Below are 17,163 nucleotides of genomic sequence, written 5' to 3'. Positions count from 1 at the left end.
AAATAATCTGTTGCTTCATGAAAATAGCTTTGAACAGGCTAAAATAAGTATCAAAAATAACAATGCAACGAGAACGAGACTGGGAAATCGTTTCTTCACTCCACTGTTTATGGAAAACAAATAATAAAATAAAGGAAGCATACACTTCCATAATAAGACATTAAAGTTACTTACCTAGAGAAGATACCTGATTTTTCAACCAACTTTGCTCTCCTATGCTACCACTTCCCAGTGTTTTTCCTATACTATGATTTCAAGGCAAATCCTGGTTTATACATAAATTACGTTCTAAGTGGTTACTCATTTAGTCATCTCTCCCAAGTACAACTTCACGTTCCCCTAGATCTTCCTTTCCCCCAGGCAGTTGAGTGTATTCTTCTTTCTTTCCTGAACTGAATTAGTTGAAGGCACCTCTATTAAGGCATTTATCACTGTATTTTAATTACTTTCAAGTCTGCCTTCCTTTTACCACCCTAACTAGAGATTGTTTATGTGGATACCGCCAATGTAAACTGCCTTTAATTCATCTTTTTTTTCCCCAACACAATATCATATTCATATTAGCAATTTTTCATTGCTTCCTTGGGGCAGATTTCTAGAAATGAATATGGACCAAAAGAATATAAATGGACCAAAGAATATAAATGTTTTCAAAGTCTTTGATGAATGTCATCAAATTATTTTGCAGAAAGGGTACATGAGTGAGTGTGTGTGTGTGTGTGTGTGTGTTCCTATTTAATTCATCTTTGAGTTGCTGACATCCAGCCCAGGCAATAATTATTTGGAAAAGTAATTTGAAATATTTAGAAGGTAAAATATATCTACCATAGTAACAAGGATATAAGTAAGTCTAAAAATACTTACTTAATATTCGTGATTAAATACTCATGCTAGATCTGAGTCAAGGTGCTGGCTAATCCAGATGTACAGCCATTTGAAGAAATGCCAGAGTGTTTTCCAAAGCAGCTGCACCATTTTACATTCCCACCAACATCTACGAGCATTCCTATTTCTCTACATCTTCGACAACATTTGCTATTCTCTGACTTTTTTTTTTTTCTGGTATCAATCAAACATTATCTTTATTATTATTTTTTTTAAATTTATTGGGGTGACAATTGTTAGTAAAATTACATAGATTTCAGGTGTGCAATTCTGTATCACATCATCTATAAATTACATTGTGTGTTCACCACCCAGAGTCAGTTCTCCTTCCATCACCATATATTCGATCCCCCTTAGCCATCCTAGTGGGTGAGTGTTGCTATCTCATTGTGGTTTTGATTTGCATTTCCCTGGTGACTAATGAGGTTGAACATCTTTGCATGTGCTTGTTGGCAATTGTATATATTCTTTCAAGAAATGTCTAGTCAGATCCTTTACCCATTTTTAATTGGGTTGTCTTTTTATCGTTACACTGTTCTGTAAGTTCTCTTTATGTATTTCAAGTATAGTGCTTTACTAAATATATGATTTGCAAACATTTACTTTTGAGAAAGACCAATTTATCTATTTTTTTTTTCTTTTGTTGCTTGTGCTTTTAGAGTCATATCTAAGAAACCACTGCCACAGGTAAGGTCACAAAGAGGTACCATTAAGTTTTCTTTAAAGGGTTTTATGATTTTATCTCTTACATTTAAATGTTTTATCCATTCGACATAAATTTTGGTATACAAACTCAATATGAATACGAGGTACGAATCCAACTACATTTTTTTATATGTGGATACCCAGTTGTTCAGCAGCATTTGTTGAAAAGACTTCTTTTTCCATTGAATTATTTTGCCACCTTTGTCAAAAATCACTTGATCGTACATTTATGGGTTTATTTCTGATTCTCAATTCTATTGATCCATATGTTTATCTTTGTGCTACACTCTCTTTACTACAAGACAGTTTTCTAGTAAGTTTTGAAAGAAGGAGGTGTGAGTTCTCTACCTTTGTTCTTTTTCTCAAGATTGTTTTGATTGTTCTGAGTCCCTTAGGTTTCCATATGAATTTTAATATCAGCTTGTCAATTTTTGACAAAAATAAAGCTTGGATTCTGATAAGAATTACACTGCATCCTAATTTGGGAAGTACTGCCATCTTAACAGTATTTCAACTTACGAATATGAAATGTTTTCTCTTTATTTGGATTTTCTTTCGTTTCTTTTTCAACAGTTTGTAGTTTTCACAGGATAAATTTCACACTCCTGTTAAATTTATTCATACGTATTTCATTCTTTTGATGCTCTTGTTAATTTTCATAATTTTATTTTTGGATTGTTTATGGCAAGTGAATAGAAATAGAATTGATCTTTATATTTTTATTTTGCTAAATTTATTAATTGTAATAGTATTTTTAATGAATTTCTTAGGATTTTCTATGTACAACCACGTGTCATCTGCAAACAGAGATTTTTACAATTTTCACCAATTATACTTGGTTTGCTGCACAGAACTGCAGTTCTAAAAGTGGATCTCTGACATTTAACTTTTAATGTAAATTTTATCAATACATAACTTACTTGAAATTGGAAGAAGAAAAAGATTCTTATTGTAATCGAAAACTGCAGCAAAGTTTTATGTCTATCAAAAAGTTAAGTTTTGACCTTTCTATAAACAGACAAAAAAAAATTCCTTTAGTAAAATGAACTGAAAACAGTTTTTAGAAAAACTGAAAAACATTATTTTCCTTGACCATACTAAATGTTGCTTTTGATCATTTATATTTTTTCTTTTTAGCCATTAGCACAAAACTTATATTGGTATGCCAAAATTCAATAGTCTAAGAATTCTGGTAATTCTTAAGAAGTAGTTTACAAAGTCTTTAGAAAAATTTCAATCAGTGTTCACTGTAACAAATGATATCTAGGATCATATATAAATGTTTTCTAGTTTATTACTAGTTAACAAGAATTATCAGGCAAAAAAAAATGGAGTTCATATATAGTACTCATTTTTCTATCTTTGGAAAGGCTGAATTCCCAAGCTAATTTTCTTCACATCAAGAGCACTCTGACATTTTTCTCTGAAGTGAATTGTCTTCGATACGAATTTTGTCCTTCATCATCTTTGAGATAACAAATGCATTAATCTTTTCCTTAATATTATGAACTATCTTGTCCAGTTTCACATTACACAGAATAAAAGAGAAATGGAAACCATCTTAGGAATCCAGAAGGGAATTGTGAAAATAATATAAATAAAAATAAGTTTGTTTTTGATACTTTTGAGTTTATCATCTTAATAAGCTAAATAATATTTCAACTTTGTGTTTACCATGTTTCATACTTAATTAATTCTTAATCTATTCATTCTCACACTTGTATTCAGATCAGAATAGACCTAAAACAGGTAAAATGCTTCACCTCTTCTACTTCTTCACTTAACCTTATGTCTACAGTGCTTTCTTCATTTCCCCAAATTTTTATCCTCCCCACTTTTTAATTTTTCATTAAAAATGCTAATTTACACTGGTTTGTGTATTTTTAAAATTTTAGGTAATATAAAATGCACTATCTTAATCATTCTTAAGTGTACAGTTCAGTGGTATTGAATATACACGCATTTTTGTGATACCATCACCATCATCCATCTCAAGAATTATTTTCATCCTGCAAAACTGAAACTCTATATTCTGTAAACAACAATTCCTCTTTCTCCTCCTCCCAGCCCCTGGCAACCACCATTTTATTTTCCGTACTGTGCATTTGACCACTCTGGGTATTGTATGATTTGGAATCATAGAGTATCCTTTGGTGACTGGCTTATTTCACTGAGCATAATGTCCTCAAGGTTCATCCATGCTGTAGCATGTGTCAGAATTTTCTTCTTTTTTAAGGCTGAATAATATTGCATTGTATGGATATATCACATTTTGTTTATCCATTTATTAGTCCATGAACACTTAGGTTGCTTCCACCTCTTGCCTACTGTGAATAGTGTTCTGAATATGGGTGTGCAGATATCTGTCAGAATTCTGCTTTCATTTTTTTTGGATAAATAATCAGCAGAATTGCTGGATCATATGGTAGTTCTACTTTTAATTTTTTGAAAAACCACTGAAGCTGTACCATTTCGCACTCCACCCAACAGTACACAAGGATTCCAATTTCTCCACAACATTGCCAACACTTACTATTTTTTGGATTGTTTTTTTTTTATAGCAGCCATCCTCAAGGCTGTGAAATGGTGTCCAATTGTGGTTTTGACGTGTATTTCCCTAGTGATTAGTAATATTGAGCATCTTTTCATGTGTTTATTGGCCATTTGTAGATCTTATTTGGAAAAATATCTATTCAAGTCCATTTTTAAGTTGGGTAGTGTGTTTGTTTTGCTATTGACTTAATGGAGTTTTTATATATTCTGAATAATAGCTCCTTGTCAGATATACACAAATGTTTTCTCCAATTCTGTGGATTGCCTTTTCATTCGTTGATTGTGTTCTTGATGCACAAAAGTTTTACATTTTTGATGTAGTCTAATTTATCTATTTTTTTTCTTTTGTTGACTGTACTTTTGATGTCATTATCCAAGAAATCACCATCAAATCCGGTGTTATAAGGCTTTTCCCTTGTGCTTCCTTCTAAGGGTTTTACCGTTTTAGTACTTACAATTAGTTTTTTGACACATTTTTAGTTAACTTTGTATATAGTGTAAGGTAAAGGTCCAGGTTCCTTATTTTGCATGTGGATATCCTCTTTTCCCAGTACTTTTTGTTGAAAAGTTTGTCTTTTCCCTTTGAATGGTTTCGGAACTCCTGTCAAAAATCATTTGACCATATATCTAAGGGTTTATTTCTGGGCCCTCAATTCTATTCCATTAGTCTATGTGTCTGTCTTATGCCAGTACCACACTGTTTTAATTACTATGGTTCTGTAACAAGTTTTGAAATCAGGAAATGTGAGCTCTCCAACTTTGTACTTTTTCAAAATTGCTCTGGCTATTTGGGGTTACTTGAGATTCCATATGAATCATAATGGATTTTTCTATTTCTGCAAAAACTTGGTTGGGATTTTGATAGGGATTGTACTGAATCTGTAGATCGATTTGGGTAGTATTAACATCCTAACAACATTAAGTCTTCCAATCCATGAACATGAAATGGCTTTCCATTTATTGCATCTTCTTTAATTTCTTGCAGCAACGTTTTGTAGCTTCCAGTGTATTATAAACTCCATTGCTGAGTTTTTCCTAAGTATCTTATTCTTTTTGATGCTAGTGTAAATGGAATTGGTTTTGCTTTGTGTATTTTTAAATCTTACATAAATAATATCATTAAGTACTTATATTTTCACTTTATTTTTCACTATTATTATGGTACATACGAGTATATACATAGTGAATGTGTAACAACATGTACAAGAAGGACACAGAGCACCTTCAGGATAGCTCTCACCCGTGGGGAGGAAAAGGGCAGAGTAAGATGATGTAAAGAAGTGATTTAGCTATATCGATAATGTTTTTGTTTAATAGGGTATCTGTATGGAAGATCTGTAGATTTGCTGTACTTTCCTCACTTGAAATATCTTATAAGTTAAATTTTTACACTAAATAAAAAAACTCTAAAAACTTGGGATATCTGAAGCATACTGTGGGCTAAACAAATATGACTTTGCCTGTACTACCTCTGTGCTCATTAGCTGTCATCTCTAGGCTAATTTTTTGTGATGTGGCAGTAGGTGATCTAGAAAACAAAGTAAATACGCATAGTCACACCTCTCCCCTCTGAGACCCCAAAAGCAGGGTTCCACACTATTAAAACCTTCATACCAGTGAGTCTTTACTTACTCCTCACTATTCAACTTGACTACTTTCATAATACCAATGTTGAATGAAGCTCAATACAAATATGCTTAGGAAAAAGGAATATATATCAAAAGCACTCTCTTTTCATTAGGTGTGATGCTTCTGATAGCTAAGCCAATAAATATGGGAAGTAGTTTTTGATACTATATATCAAGGTGGATATCTTTCAAAGAATTTTTTAATGCATTAATTTTGATATTGTTTTAAAACAGCACTACTTTCCTCAGGAACTAAAAAGTGCAACAGGAGATAATTCTACAGTAAAAATTCAAAGACACCACTTGAGCTGTCAGGCCAATGGTCTCTAGTGTTTCAACATGGAATCTAAACAAGCACAGAGAAACAACAGCTCTAAGAAGTAACCCGAGCAGTTTTCTTATTAACGCAAGGCACCGCTTAGAAAAACATAGTATTGGGATATCAGATTACCACTACAGTGGTGACTCAGGACAGAACTGAAAATTATGCTAAAGTCTACATTTTTGTAAAGTTAACCTTCCCCCAGGAAAATGCTACATTATATTAATACTCTCTACTATTCAATACATATAATTTGCTACTCAACCTGATGTACAGTTAACTGTGCACTTATAAAACTATTTTTTAAATGATCATATAGAAAGGAGGAACATAAAGAATCACATAAGTTCATAACAAAATATATCATAGAACAACTGTTTAACTCTATCATAGCTTTCATTTTAAGGGACTTGAGTGAAATATCTTTTAGTAATAAGTGCTTTGGCAATTTTGGCATATAGAAGGAACTACAAAATGTAAAGACAACCAAGGAGACTATCCTTAATTCATGAATTCATCTCACTTCCTTGTTACTGGCTGCCACATAGACATCAGCTTCTCCAGTGTAACCGCTTAGCACTTATCCAGCACACAGTCAGCATATTGTAAGTATTTGTTGAATAAATGAATTCTCATTAATTCTTGACTTGTGGTGTTTTCTAGCTGGGAACAAGAAACTGCCATGCACCTCAAAACCTCAGCAGGTCTTATTTCAGTGAAATTACATTATTTTGATTTTCATATCCTGTTTAAATCTTTTGACAAAAAGTCATTTTTCTCCAAAACAAAATGACATTTCAGTGCCACTTAGCTATGAGAAAAGAAATGTAGATGAATATAATATTTATTATGCTAACTATATAGCAGTTTCTGTGGGTTCATGCTGAAAGTAAAAAATGACACTAGTTAAAATAGTAACTCTTCATGGTATTTTTCTGGCAATGGCAAACAACAGAATTTAAACATATTACTTATACCTCAGTACAAACACTGTTTTACTGAAACATTGTTCAGTACAGACAAGAATTAAAGTAGTTCTGTCATGGATACTATCCAAAGGGCTTAAGTTCTTCAAAACAAAAGGAATGTGACCATAAGATAACTTTAGCCTCAAGAATGTCTCACAACATGAAATCTCAAGAAAATGTTATATGAGGTTTCAGATTACTTGTTTTAAAAGAATGGTTACCTACCACAGCTATCATACGTTTGGAATTATAATTAAAGATGTTCTTCTCTATAACAAAGCCAAAAGTATCTCAGTAACAAAAGAAAAATGAATCAGGTATGCGGGAGTGTGTGGCTATATCTAGAAATGTATTTCCTAATTGCCATCAGAGACCAAAAAATTTCCATTTACATTCAGCTTCCTAAAGATGAAACAAATATATAACTATGTTATAGATTCAAAAGATGAGAATGACTGAAGATGTTAGAAATTGTTTTAAATATTCATGTCAAGATTACCAAAAAAGAAAGAAAACTTACAGAGAACGCTGGCCCACTGTTTGATGCCACAACAGCATGGACTTCATCATTCAATTTTATTGAAAGCTCCCAGTTAGCCACTTGTGGTTTAACAATAGGAACTCTGAAGTAGAAAGAAAAGAAAAAGTTAATAATTTTATATTATTCTTTCTCAGTTTTTTTTTTTTTTTTTTTTACTAGTAAGTGTGCAGAGTAAAACTACCAAAGACTATATTTTTGAACATTTTATTTAAAAGGTTCTACCCTTGGAAAAAAAGATTTCAGATTTAAACTAAACAGACTTTTAAAAAGGAAGAATGAAACACAGACACTCCAAGGACAACAGCAATCATTCTGGTACCATCATCTACTTTTTGAGTTGCTTAATTGTGACAGTCCTTCAAAAATTAACCTCCTTTACGTAATATTAATTTCTTCTCAATATGTGGTTACTGTCCAAGACTGTTTTTAAAAAATTACAGTGCTAGCTAGTTTTTTCTGTTTTCCAAGTTTAATGAGCAATAATTGGTATGCAAAAAACTGCCCATATTTAATATGCACAACTTGGTGAATTTGGACATATTTATTCACCCATGTTGTCATCACTACAATCAAAGTAATAAACTTTTCCATCACCTCCAAAAGTTTCCTTTTTTGTCTCTTTGTTTTGATAAGATACGACATCACTGATGCCGGTCTTTACACACAGGTCTTTTCTTAAGTACTATCAATATTAATAGTCCAGACAAATTGGGTCAAGCAGCCAGAGACAAAAACATTTTTAGAATACAAATGTTCCACACAATTTTTAAACTTACAAAATTTTAATCATTTCTGAATTAACCTCAGTATTGCATGTTTACATTATTTATAGTTGTGAAGTAATATTTACTAAGCAATAAACATGTAGTATCCAGACTCTAGCTTAAGTCATAGTTCTGAAAACATGTTGCAGGTTATGTTTTAATTTGATCGCACCACACACACACACACACACACACACACACACACACACACACACTGATTTCATAAGGATTCGCCACAGTCAATTATAAAAAAAGTCATCATCACTAAAACTTTTGACGGCCCTGTTTCCCCAAAAATAAGACCTAGACAGACAATCAGCTCGAATGTGTCTTTCGGAGCAAAAATTAATATAAGACCCGGTATTATATATTATATTATATTATATTATATTATACCCGGTTTTATAGTAAAATAAGACCCGGTCTTATATTATATTGTATAAGACCGGGTCTTATAGTAAAACAAAACCGGGTCTTATATTACTTTTTGCTCCAAAAAACCATTAGAGCTGATTGTCCAGCTAAGTTTTATTTTCGGGGAAACACAGTATATTCAAATCACTTCTAGATACAATGTCTAATAAAGGATGATTAATAATGTAGGTGACAACTTGTATTTGGTCCACTACTCATTATTTTCTGAAGATAAAGAAATGCTTTAAATACTATGGAAGTGAAAATCAAAGTAAAAAGAATGCATCGACGAATCAATAATAGTGCACACTGTAGGCTTGGAAAATTCTTTTTTGGCAATTTGAAGTGGATTGTTCCAGAGGACAAAGCTTCACACTTGAGAGCGAGAAAGAACAACAGGGGAGCACACAAGAGGGAGAGGGGAGAGAACTCAAGCAGAGGTGCAGGAAGACGAGGGCGGAGCACTTCTGTGCCTGACTCCACCTGTTTGGGCACCTTTTCCACAGGGCATTTGTTTCTGTTTGTCTCCCCCATTGGCCCGTGGGCTCCTAAAAGACTACCACGATCGTGCCTTAGTTTTATATCCTCAGCCTCCAGCACAGGTGGGGCAGAAGTGTGAAAGCACTTGAGGAGCATCTACTGGGTACGGACACTGCACAGGGAGGCCGAGTCACCCCAGGGACAGAGCATGAGGTACTGAAAGAGTGAGACTTGAGCTCCTAGATTGCTACTGGGCCGCTCTTGGATGATGTCGGTACATGGCCTCACTAGACTTCACTTTGTTTGCTTTCAAATGGGGTTGCCTCCCTGACTTCTCCAGGGTATTGTGATGACAGAAAACACCCTCTCCGCTAGATTACTGTGCAACGTGGCTTTCTTAAATCTTTGCTCTCCTGTATGATTACATTACTCTCTTGCTCAGAATTGTTCCATGGTTTTCTACTTCACATCAGGTTAAATTTTAATTAGCTACCTACCATTCAAGTTCCTTAAAAATAAGGCCCCAATCTTTGTATCCAATTTCATTTCTGATGATTATTCTCTGACTTGTATACCTGGTTGGTCCAAGCTATTACATTGCTTCACAAACCAAGCCAAGCCAAGCTAAGAGGAGCAGGAGAACTAAGCACAGTGGTTACAAACTCAGGCTCTGCTGAAACTCTGCAAAAGCTGGTAGACAACCCAGATCCGCCATTAATTAGTTCTGAGCTTGAGCAAACTGTTTAAGTCTCAGTTTCCTTAGGTATAAAATTAAGCTAATCATCGTATATACCTCATTGTGATGTATTAAGGATTAAATTAAGTAATGCACTTAAATGCTAACTTTTATTATTATCATTAGTCCTAACTCTAGGACTATACTCATATTTCCCCCTTAATTGAAATCCCTTTAAAGAAACTTGGACTCCTGCTCTCTGTTTCTCAAACTCACAGATTTTTCAAGAATAATATTCTCTCTCTCATAAACTGTTTCCTAACTATACTACAAACTTCAGTGATCTCCCTTCCATTTAACCTGTATTATGTGCTTAATATTTTCACAACTTAGTGGCCCAATGGAGGTAACTCTTTCAAGTAAGCGTGGAGACCCCTTTGAGTTAGGCAACAAGCCTCTGTTTCCAGAGGAGTTGGGAAGTTATTGATCCTGACATCCTGTTGGAACCCAGAACACATTTTCCCACAGAAATCAATCTTACAGATGGTGGTGAAATGGTGGTCAGATAGTACAGAACCCAACTACTATTTATTTTCCCATTGTTTTATTTTGATCCACATCTGTTTCATATATGTTATAACCTGCCCCAAGAGGGATCTTGTGGAAAGAGCACAGGCTCTTTTGAGTTAAAATGCTGAGGTCTAATCTCAGCCCATTCTCTTACTAGCCATGTACCAGGGAATTCCTCTCCTTTTGAGACAAAATTTTTGCACTGGTAAAATAATGGATCAGAGCAGAGTTGGGGAAGTAACAGGGTACAGCTGTTGCTTCTTCTGAGCACACAACTCCTGAAGTGGCACTTTTCTAACAATTTCTGTTAAGGTAATATGTTTGTAGGTTATAGGAAAGAGGCTTTACTGTAAAAGCAAGACCTTGAGATATCCAGAAAAAAATGGTCAAACTGTGGAATCTCTTTAAGAGTTCACTCTTCTACCAACAAAACGTGTTAAGATTCCTCCTGGATTTATATAAGTTTGAAAGTAGTTTTGTTTTGTTCTGTTTTTAAATAGATGGGTTTGAGCATATATGCCCATATAAATATAAAAAGATCTGCAGTGGAAATACAACTATAATAAACTATAAAGATAATACATACCAACCTAAAAGTACATATGCTCTTTTTCTGCAAAATCATTGAAATGACATTAACAATGATTGATAGCAATTCCACCAGCGCAAACATGTTTTTCATGGTAATAATTATCTAAAGTTATATTTTAAATTTAAAAAAAGAATTACATTCAGCCAGTATATCTAAAATAGTCTCAGAGAAGATTTTTATAAATGACTCTCTGAAAAGAGTGGGGGAACTCTTGGAGCTGCTTCACTCAACTCACCATAGTAATGACACACAGAAAACAGTTTCCTTTACTGAAGTAGGTATCTGGTGAAAGTGACGGCCATCTGATCAAAAATTTCATCTATACAACTTAACTAGTTATCCGCAAAGCTGATATCTTGAAGCTACTGCTTCAAACCACAAGCAACCCCCCCCAACAAAAAAATGGCAAAAGTAATTCACATGAATAGCTACTCATAAAACAAATCAAATAATAGCTCTTACCCAGACCTGTCTACTTTGATTATCATCAGCCAGCCAGAATGAATATGGTCAATATAACTAAATTTTTCTATATTTTATGACAAAAACCATCAGCTAATTGTCACAAATGTTAATGCTCATACATTTAACTTATTAGAATATTTTAATCAAAAAAGTACAAGGAATACTAACTCAAATACATTGCTACTACATGTCATTTTTTAAAGCAGATTTTATGTAAAAATAACTAACAGCATCTTTAGTTAGCAGGGATTATAAGCATCTCAAAACCATATTATCAGACACTCAGAAAAGCCGGTTTTCAATTGTGCCATTACCTATTTAGGAGTGAAATACTGAGCTAAAACAATGTTAGTGGTCAAAGAATCATTAAGCAATCCTTCATCATAACTTTCACAGTGGGTGGCCTGTAAAATGATCAAGAATAATATGCTGCATTCCATAGCCGCAGAGGTCAGCTTCTGCATACAAATCTTCGCAGGAAGAAAAAGGCCTTCAGAAAAGTGGGCCATTCATCTGAACCAAGTTCAGAGAATTTCCAGCACGGTGAAAAGATATGTTATGCAAGCACATAGATGTATTCAGTGGGGGTAGACAGAACCAGCTACGTGGAGACTACAAAGGAGCCCTCCCATGGCTCATGAATAAGTCGAGGAAATGATCAGAAAAAAAAGAGAGAGATGTTTAGACAGATGGCCCACTTTGAATGCCTGAGACAGGGCATAAGCAATTTTAATGAAACTTTAGATCTAGCATATGAATTGTTTCTTATTTCCTCCAGGAAAAAAAAAGAAACCTAAAGAAGACAAAAATTCAGCAGTTCACTGAAAAATCCACTTTTAGGAAGTAGGGATGGAGGAAGAGTCACAAATACAAGTTTTATTAGTGCAATAAATTCTTGTAAAATTCTGCAGAGAAGCCATCAGCGATCAAGATGAATGTAAAAAGCATGGAATGAACAGATTAAAGGAATTTTAAACAGAAGTCTACTGCCAAACCAAACAAAAATCTAAGTCTTATTATGTGAGAACTTACAACACTCCAACATTAAAGTTCATCACTGTAGAAGAAAGATAAAAGCAGCATTTTCAGAGAATCCCTTCAAAGCTAGAAAATGTCATAGTGGAGGAATAGAATTCTGCCTATATGCAATTTAAAATGTGTACATTCGCATATATGAGTCCTTGTAGAAGAGCATGTGTCACAAAATAGTGCCTAGAAATAGGGAACACACCCAAGTTTAGTGTCATTAGCATTGCAAATGATTACAAATGAATCTAGAAACAAATAATAATGTTGCTATAATCTTACATATTTTAAAATTATACACACCCTGTTTCCTTCTTCCACCAAAAACAATTTAAGGTTCTCAATTTAAATCTTCGGGACAAGTAGCCTGGGAAGGCAATCTAGATTAGCCATCACCCCCACAGGCCCAAGACAAAGACAGTAAGAATACCTAACTGACGTGTTGATTAAATGAGATAAAAGCAAAATAGAATGCTTAGACTAGTGCTTGGCACATAAATGCTAAAGAAGAATTATCATCATCACCATTGGGTGTAATATCTAAAATTCTCCTCTATTATTTCAACAACCCTGTTATTTGTTTAAATATTAATATACAATTTACATACAGTGAAATCCATAAATTTTACGTTCCACCTTTTACCTTTCTAGTACAAATGCCCCTTCCACCCAACAGCTGAACTATCGTTTAGACCAGGGGTGTCCAAACTGCGGCCCGCGGGCCAACTGCGGTCCGCAATCCATTGTTAATTGGCCCGCAGCAAATTCCAAAAATATATTTAGTTTACTTAAATAAACCAGGTGAGGCAATAGTACTTCACCTCGAGTGAGTGGCCCGGCTGTTTGTGTATTTTACCGCATATGGCGCTTGGTGAAAAACGTTGAAAAAAGTTTGGACACCCTTGGTTTAGACTAAAGTTTCACATAAACAGACTCCAAAAATACGTACTCTTACGTGTGGCTTTATTTTTTTTTGCCCAGTATATCTTTGAGGTTCAATCATGCTGAATAATTCATTCTGTTTTTATTGCGGAGTGGTACTTTATTGTACAAGCATACTAAAATTAGTTTATCCTTCTATTGAAGGATATTTGGGTTGTTTCCAGTTAGGGGCTCTTGTGAATAAAGCTGCAATAAATATTCTTTGTAAAGGTCTTTTTTGAGGACCTATGTTTTCTTTTCTTGTGGATAAAAAATCCAGGAGTGAAAATACTATGGTAAACATATGTTTAGTTTCATAAAAACTTCCACACTGTTTTCCAAAGTATTAAAACATATCTCTACTCCCACCGCAATGGAATTTGCTCCATATCCTTGCCACCACTTGGTGGTGTTAGTTTTTCTACTTTCTAGCCAGGCTAGTGGCTGAGAAACCACATCTTATTATAGTTTAATGTGCATTTCTCTTATGACTAATAATGTTGAGCACTTCAACCTTACTGCTTATTGGCTACTTGTACTCAAGTTTTTGCCCATTTTTCATTAGGATATAGGCCTTATTATTATTGATTTAGGGGAGCCCTTTATTTTGGATAGAAAGCCTTTGTCACATTTATGAATTGTGAATATTTCCTCCCCCTCTGTGGCTTGCTGGTTAATATTCTTTCAAATCTCTTACTTTCAGTTTTTTGCTTTTTTAAAAATTAATACTTAATTTTCAGAGCAGTTTTAGGTTTCCAGAAAACTTGAGCAGGAAGTATAGGGAGTTCATATATATCCTCACTCACCTTACCGCTGACACAGTGTCCTGAATTATCAACATCTTGCATTAGTGTGGCACATTTGTTACAATGGATGAGCCAATGTTGACACAATATTGTTAACTAAAATCCATAGTTTACATTAGGGTTCACTCTCTGTGCTGTACATTCTAGAGGTTTGAACGAACGTATAATGACATGTATCCACCATTAGGATATCATACAGAATAGGTTCACTGCCCTAAAAACCCAGTGCTCTATTTATCAACCTGCCTTCCTGCCCCCAAAATCACTGGCCACCACTGATCTTTACTGTCTTTACTGTTTTACCTTTTTCAGAATGTCATATAGCTATAATCACACAAAAGGTAGGCTTTTCAGATTGGCTTCACTTATCATTTTACATATTTATTTCCAAATGCTATAACAGAAGTTCAAATTTTAGGAATTAAAATAAGACAGCATTGTATCTTTCTTCAAGGCATGATGGAGTCTTCTTTAAGAATATTTCTTCCCATAATTATAAAACATGTTTATATGATTGCTCTCAATTTAGTGACATGAATAACCTTTGCAAGTAGAGATGTCAAGAGTTCCTGGGCTACTACCTAGAAAGTAGAAGTGGTACACATGTGTGAACCAGTATTCTCTCCTTTCTTTCCTCCTCTGCCTTTGAATGTGAGTGATTCAAAGTTAAAACAACATCGAGAAGTTCCAGTTCCTGTAAAAGTGGCAGAGTAATTTATTTCCAACTAAGCCGCCTCCATATAACAATTATAAATTCCAGAGAAAATATACAACATGTAACAATTTCTTAAAATTTTAAACAGCCCATTAACATAAAATTCACACATCATAAATTTATCCCATCTCAAAGTATACAATTTAATGTGTTTTAGTATATATATATATATACACACACACAGAATTTTGTACTCACCACAGCAAACACTTCTAAAACATTTTCGTAATCCCTAAAAGGAAACTCTGGACCCATTAATAATCACTCCATATTGCCCCAACAAACTCTGCAGTTCTATGCAAATACTCATATACTTTCTCTCCTATAGCGTTGGCTATTTCTAGATATTTCATACAAATGGAATCAATTGGTCTATTGTGACTGCCTTATTTCATTTAACATAATGTTTTCAAATTTTATCAATGTTGTAGGAAGTATCAATACTTCATTTATTTTTGATGAGTAATATTTCATTCTATAAATATACCATATTTTAATATTATATATCCATTTATCTTTTCATGGACATTGGGATTGTTGCCACTGTTTACTTATTGTGAAAAAAATGCCCCTATGAACCTCTGTAAACAACATTTATGTGGGCATATGACTTCACTTCCCTTGGGTATATACCTACGAGTGGAATAGCTAAGCTGTGTCATATGGTAATGTCTTACATTTTAAGAAACTGCCAAATTATTTCCAGGTTTGCAACATTTTACTCATAAATTCCCACCAGGAATGTATGAGGGTTCCAATTTCTGTATATCCTCACCAATATTTTGTTATTATCTTTTGATTATAGCCATGCTCGATGAGGGTGTACAAGGGTGATCAAAAAATGCGGTGAATGTTCAAATAAAAAATATTATTACAGTAAAAGACACATTGCCATTAATCCCCCTCAAAATACTCCCCCTCACTTCAAACACACTTACCCCATCATTCTTGCCACTTTCTGAAGCAGTTCTTGAAGTCCTCTTCTGTGAGTGGCTTTAGTTGCGTTGTTGTGGCTGCCTTGATGTCCTGAATCAATTCAAAACGTTTACCTTTCATGCTCATTTTGACTTTGGGGAAGAACTAGAAGTCGCATGGTGCAAGATCCAGTGAATAAGGTGGATGAGGACACACCATAATGTTTTTATTTAACAGAAATTGCCATACCAGAAGCGATGTGTGACATGGAGCCTTTCTGTTGTGATCAAAGAATACAGTGAATGCTGCTGCCGAGTGCCATCCAATGGAAAGGCAGGGATTTTCAACATGGGAAGCAGTGCATCGGACTTTAGTAACAGTGTGTGCTAAGTTTCAACTTGTTCGGTGCAGTCAGTCGGGTGTGAGCTACGGTTGAGAGAAGGTGTGTTTTAAAGTGTGCCGTAAATCATCCTCCATCATGACAACGCTGTGTGTCATACATTGCTTCTGGTACAGCAATTTCTGTCAGATATAAACATTACGGTGTGTCCTCATCTACCTTATTCACTGGATCTGGCATCGTGTGACTTTTGGCTCTTCCCCAAAGTCAAAATGATTCAGGACATCAAGGCAGCCATGACAGCACAACTAAAGCCACTCACGAAAGAAGACTTCCAGAACTTCTTCAGAAAGTGGTAAGAACAATAAGTATGTTCAAAGCAAGAAGTGGTGTTTTGAGGGGGATTAATGGCAATGTGTCTTTTCCTGTAACAAATTTTCTTCTTTAAACATTCATAGTATTGTTTGGTCACACCTTGTATATGAGTCTTGCACTTTGTTTTTAAAAAATTATACTTAAGTATTGTGTTCTTTTTGGTGCTATTATAAATAAAATTTTTGTTAATTTCTTTTTCGGCTTGCATACTGCTACTGTATGAAAATACAACTGGTATTTACATATCATTCTTATAACCATGTAACCTTTTTAGAACTCATTTATTAGTTCTAACAGATTTCTTTGTGTGAATTCCTTTTTTCCACACACAAAAAATCATGTCATCTACGAACAGTTTTACTTCTTCTCCACCTTGATAACTTTGATATTTTTCCTTCCAAACTGCCCTAGATGGGAACTTCAGTTCAGTGTGGGGGAAAAAGTAACAACAAATATGCTTTTCTTATTCCTGACCTTAGGGGAAAAACATTCAGTCAGACAC

At 34.3% G+C, this 17,163-nt stretch overlaps 1 protein-coding gene across 1 annotated transcript in view; it reads right to left on the bottom strand.

Annotated features, from left to right (window-relative positions):
• The window catches only part of PCCA (propionyl-CoA carboxylase subunit alpha), a 341,190-nt gene that overhangs the window by 113,966 nt on the left and 210,061 nt on the right, over positions 1–17,163 (bottom strand). The window contains exon 22 of the mRNA XM_033104125.1: positions 7,582–7,684. Coding sequence (XP_032960016.1) covers positions 7,582–7,684 — 103 coding nt within the window. The remainder of the gene's footprint in view (positions 1–7,581; positions 7,685–17,163) is intronic.

Source organism: Rhinolophus ferrumequinum, chromosome 4, assembly GCF_004115265.2.
Source record: "Rhinolophus ferrumequinum isolate MPI-CBG mRhiFer1 chromosome 4, mRhiFer1_v1.p, whole genome shotgun sequence".
Taxonomy (NCBI): domain Eukaryota; kingdom Metazoa; phylum Chordata; class Mammalia; order Chiroptera; family Rhinolophidae; genus Rhinolophus; species Rhinolophus ferrumequinum.
Note: the sequence above shows the minus strand (reverse complement) of the source record. Positions and strands in the feature narration are given on the sequence as shown.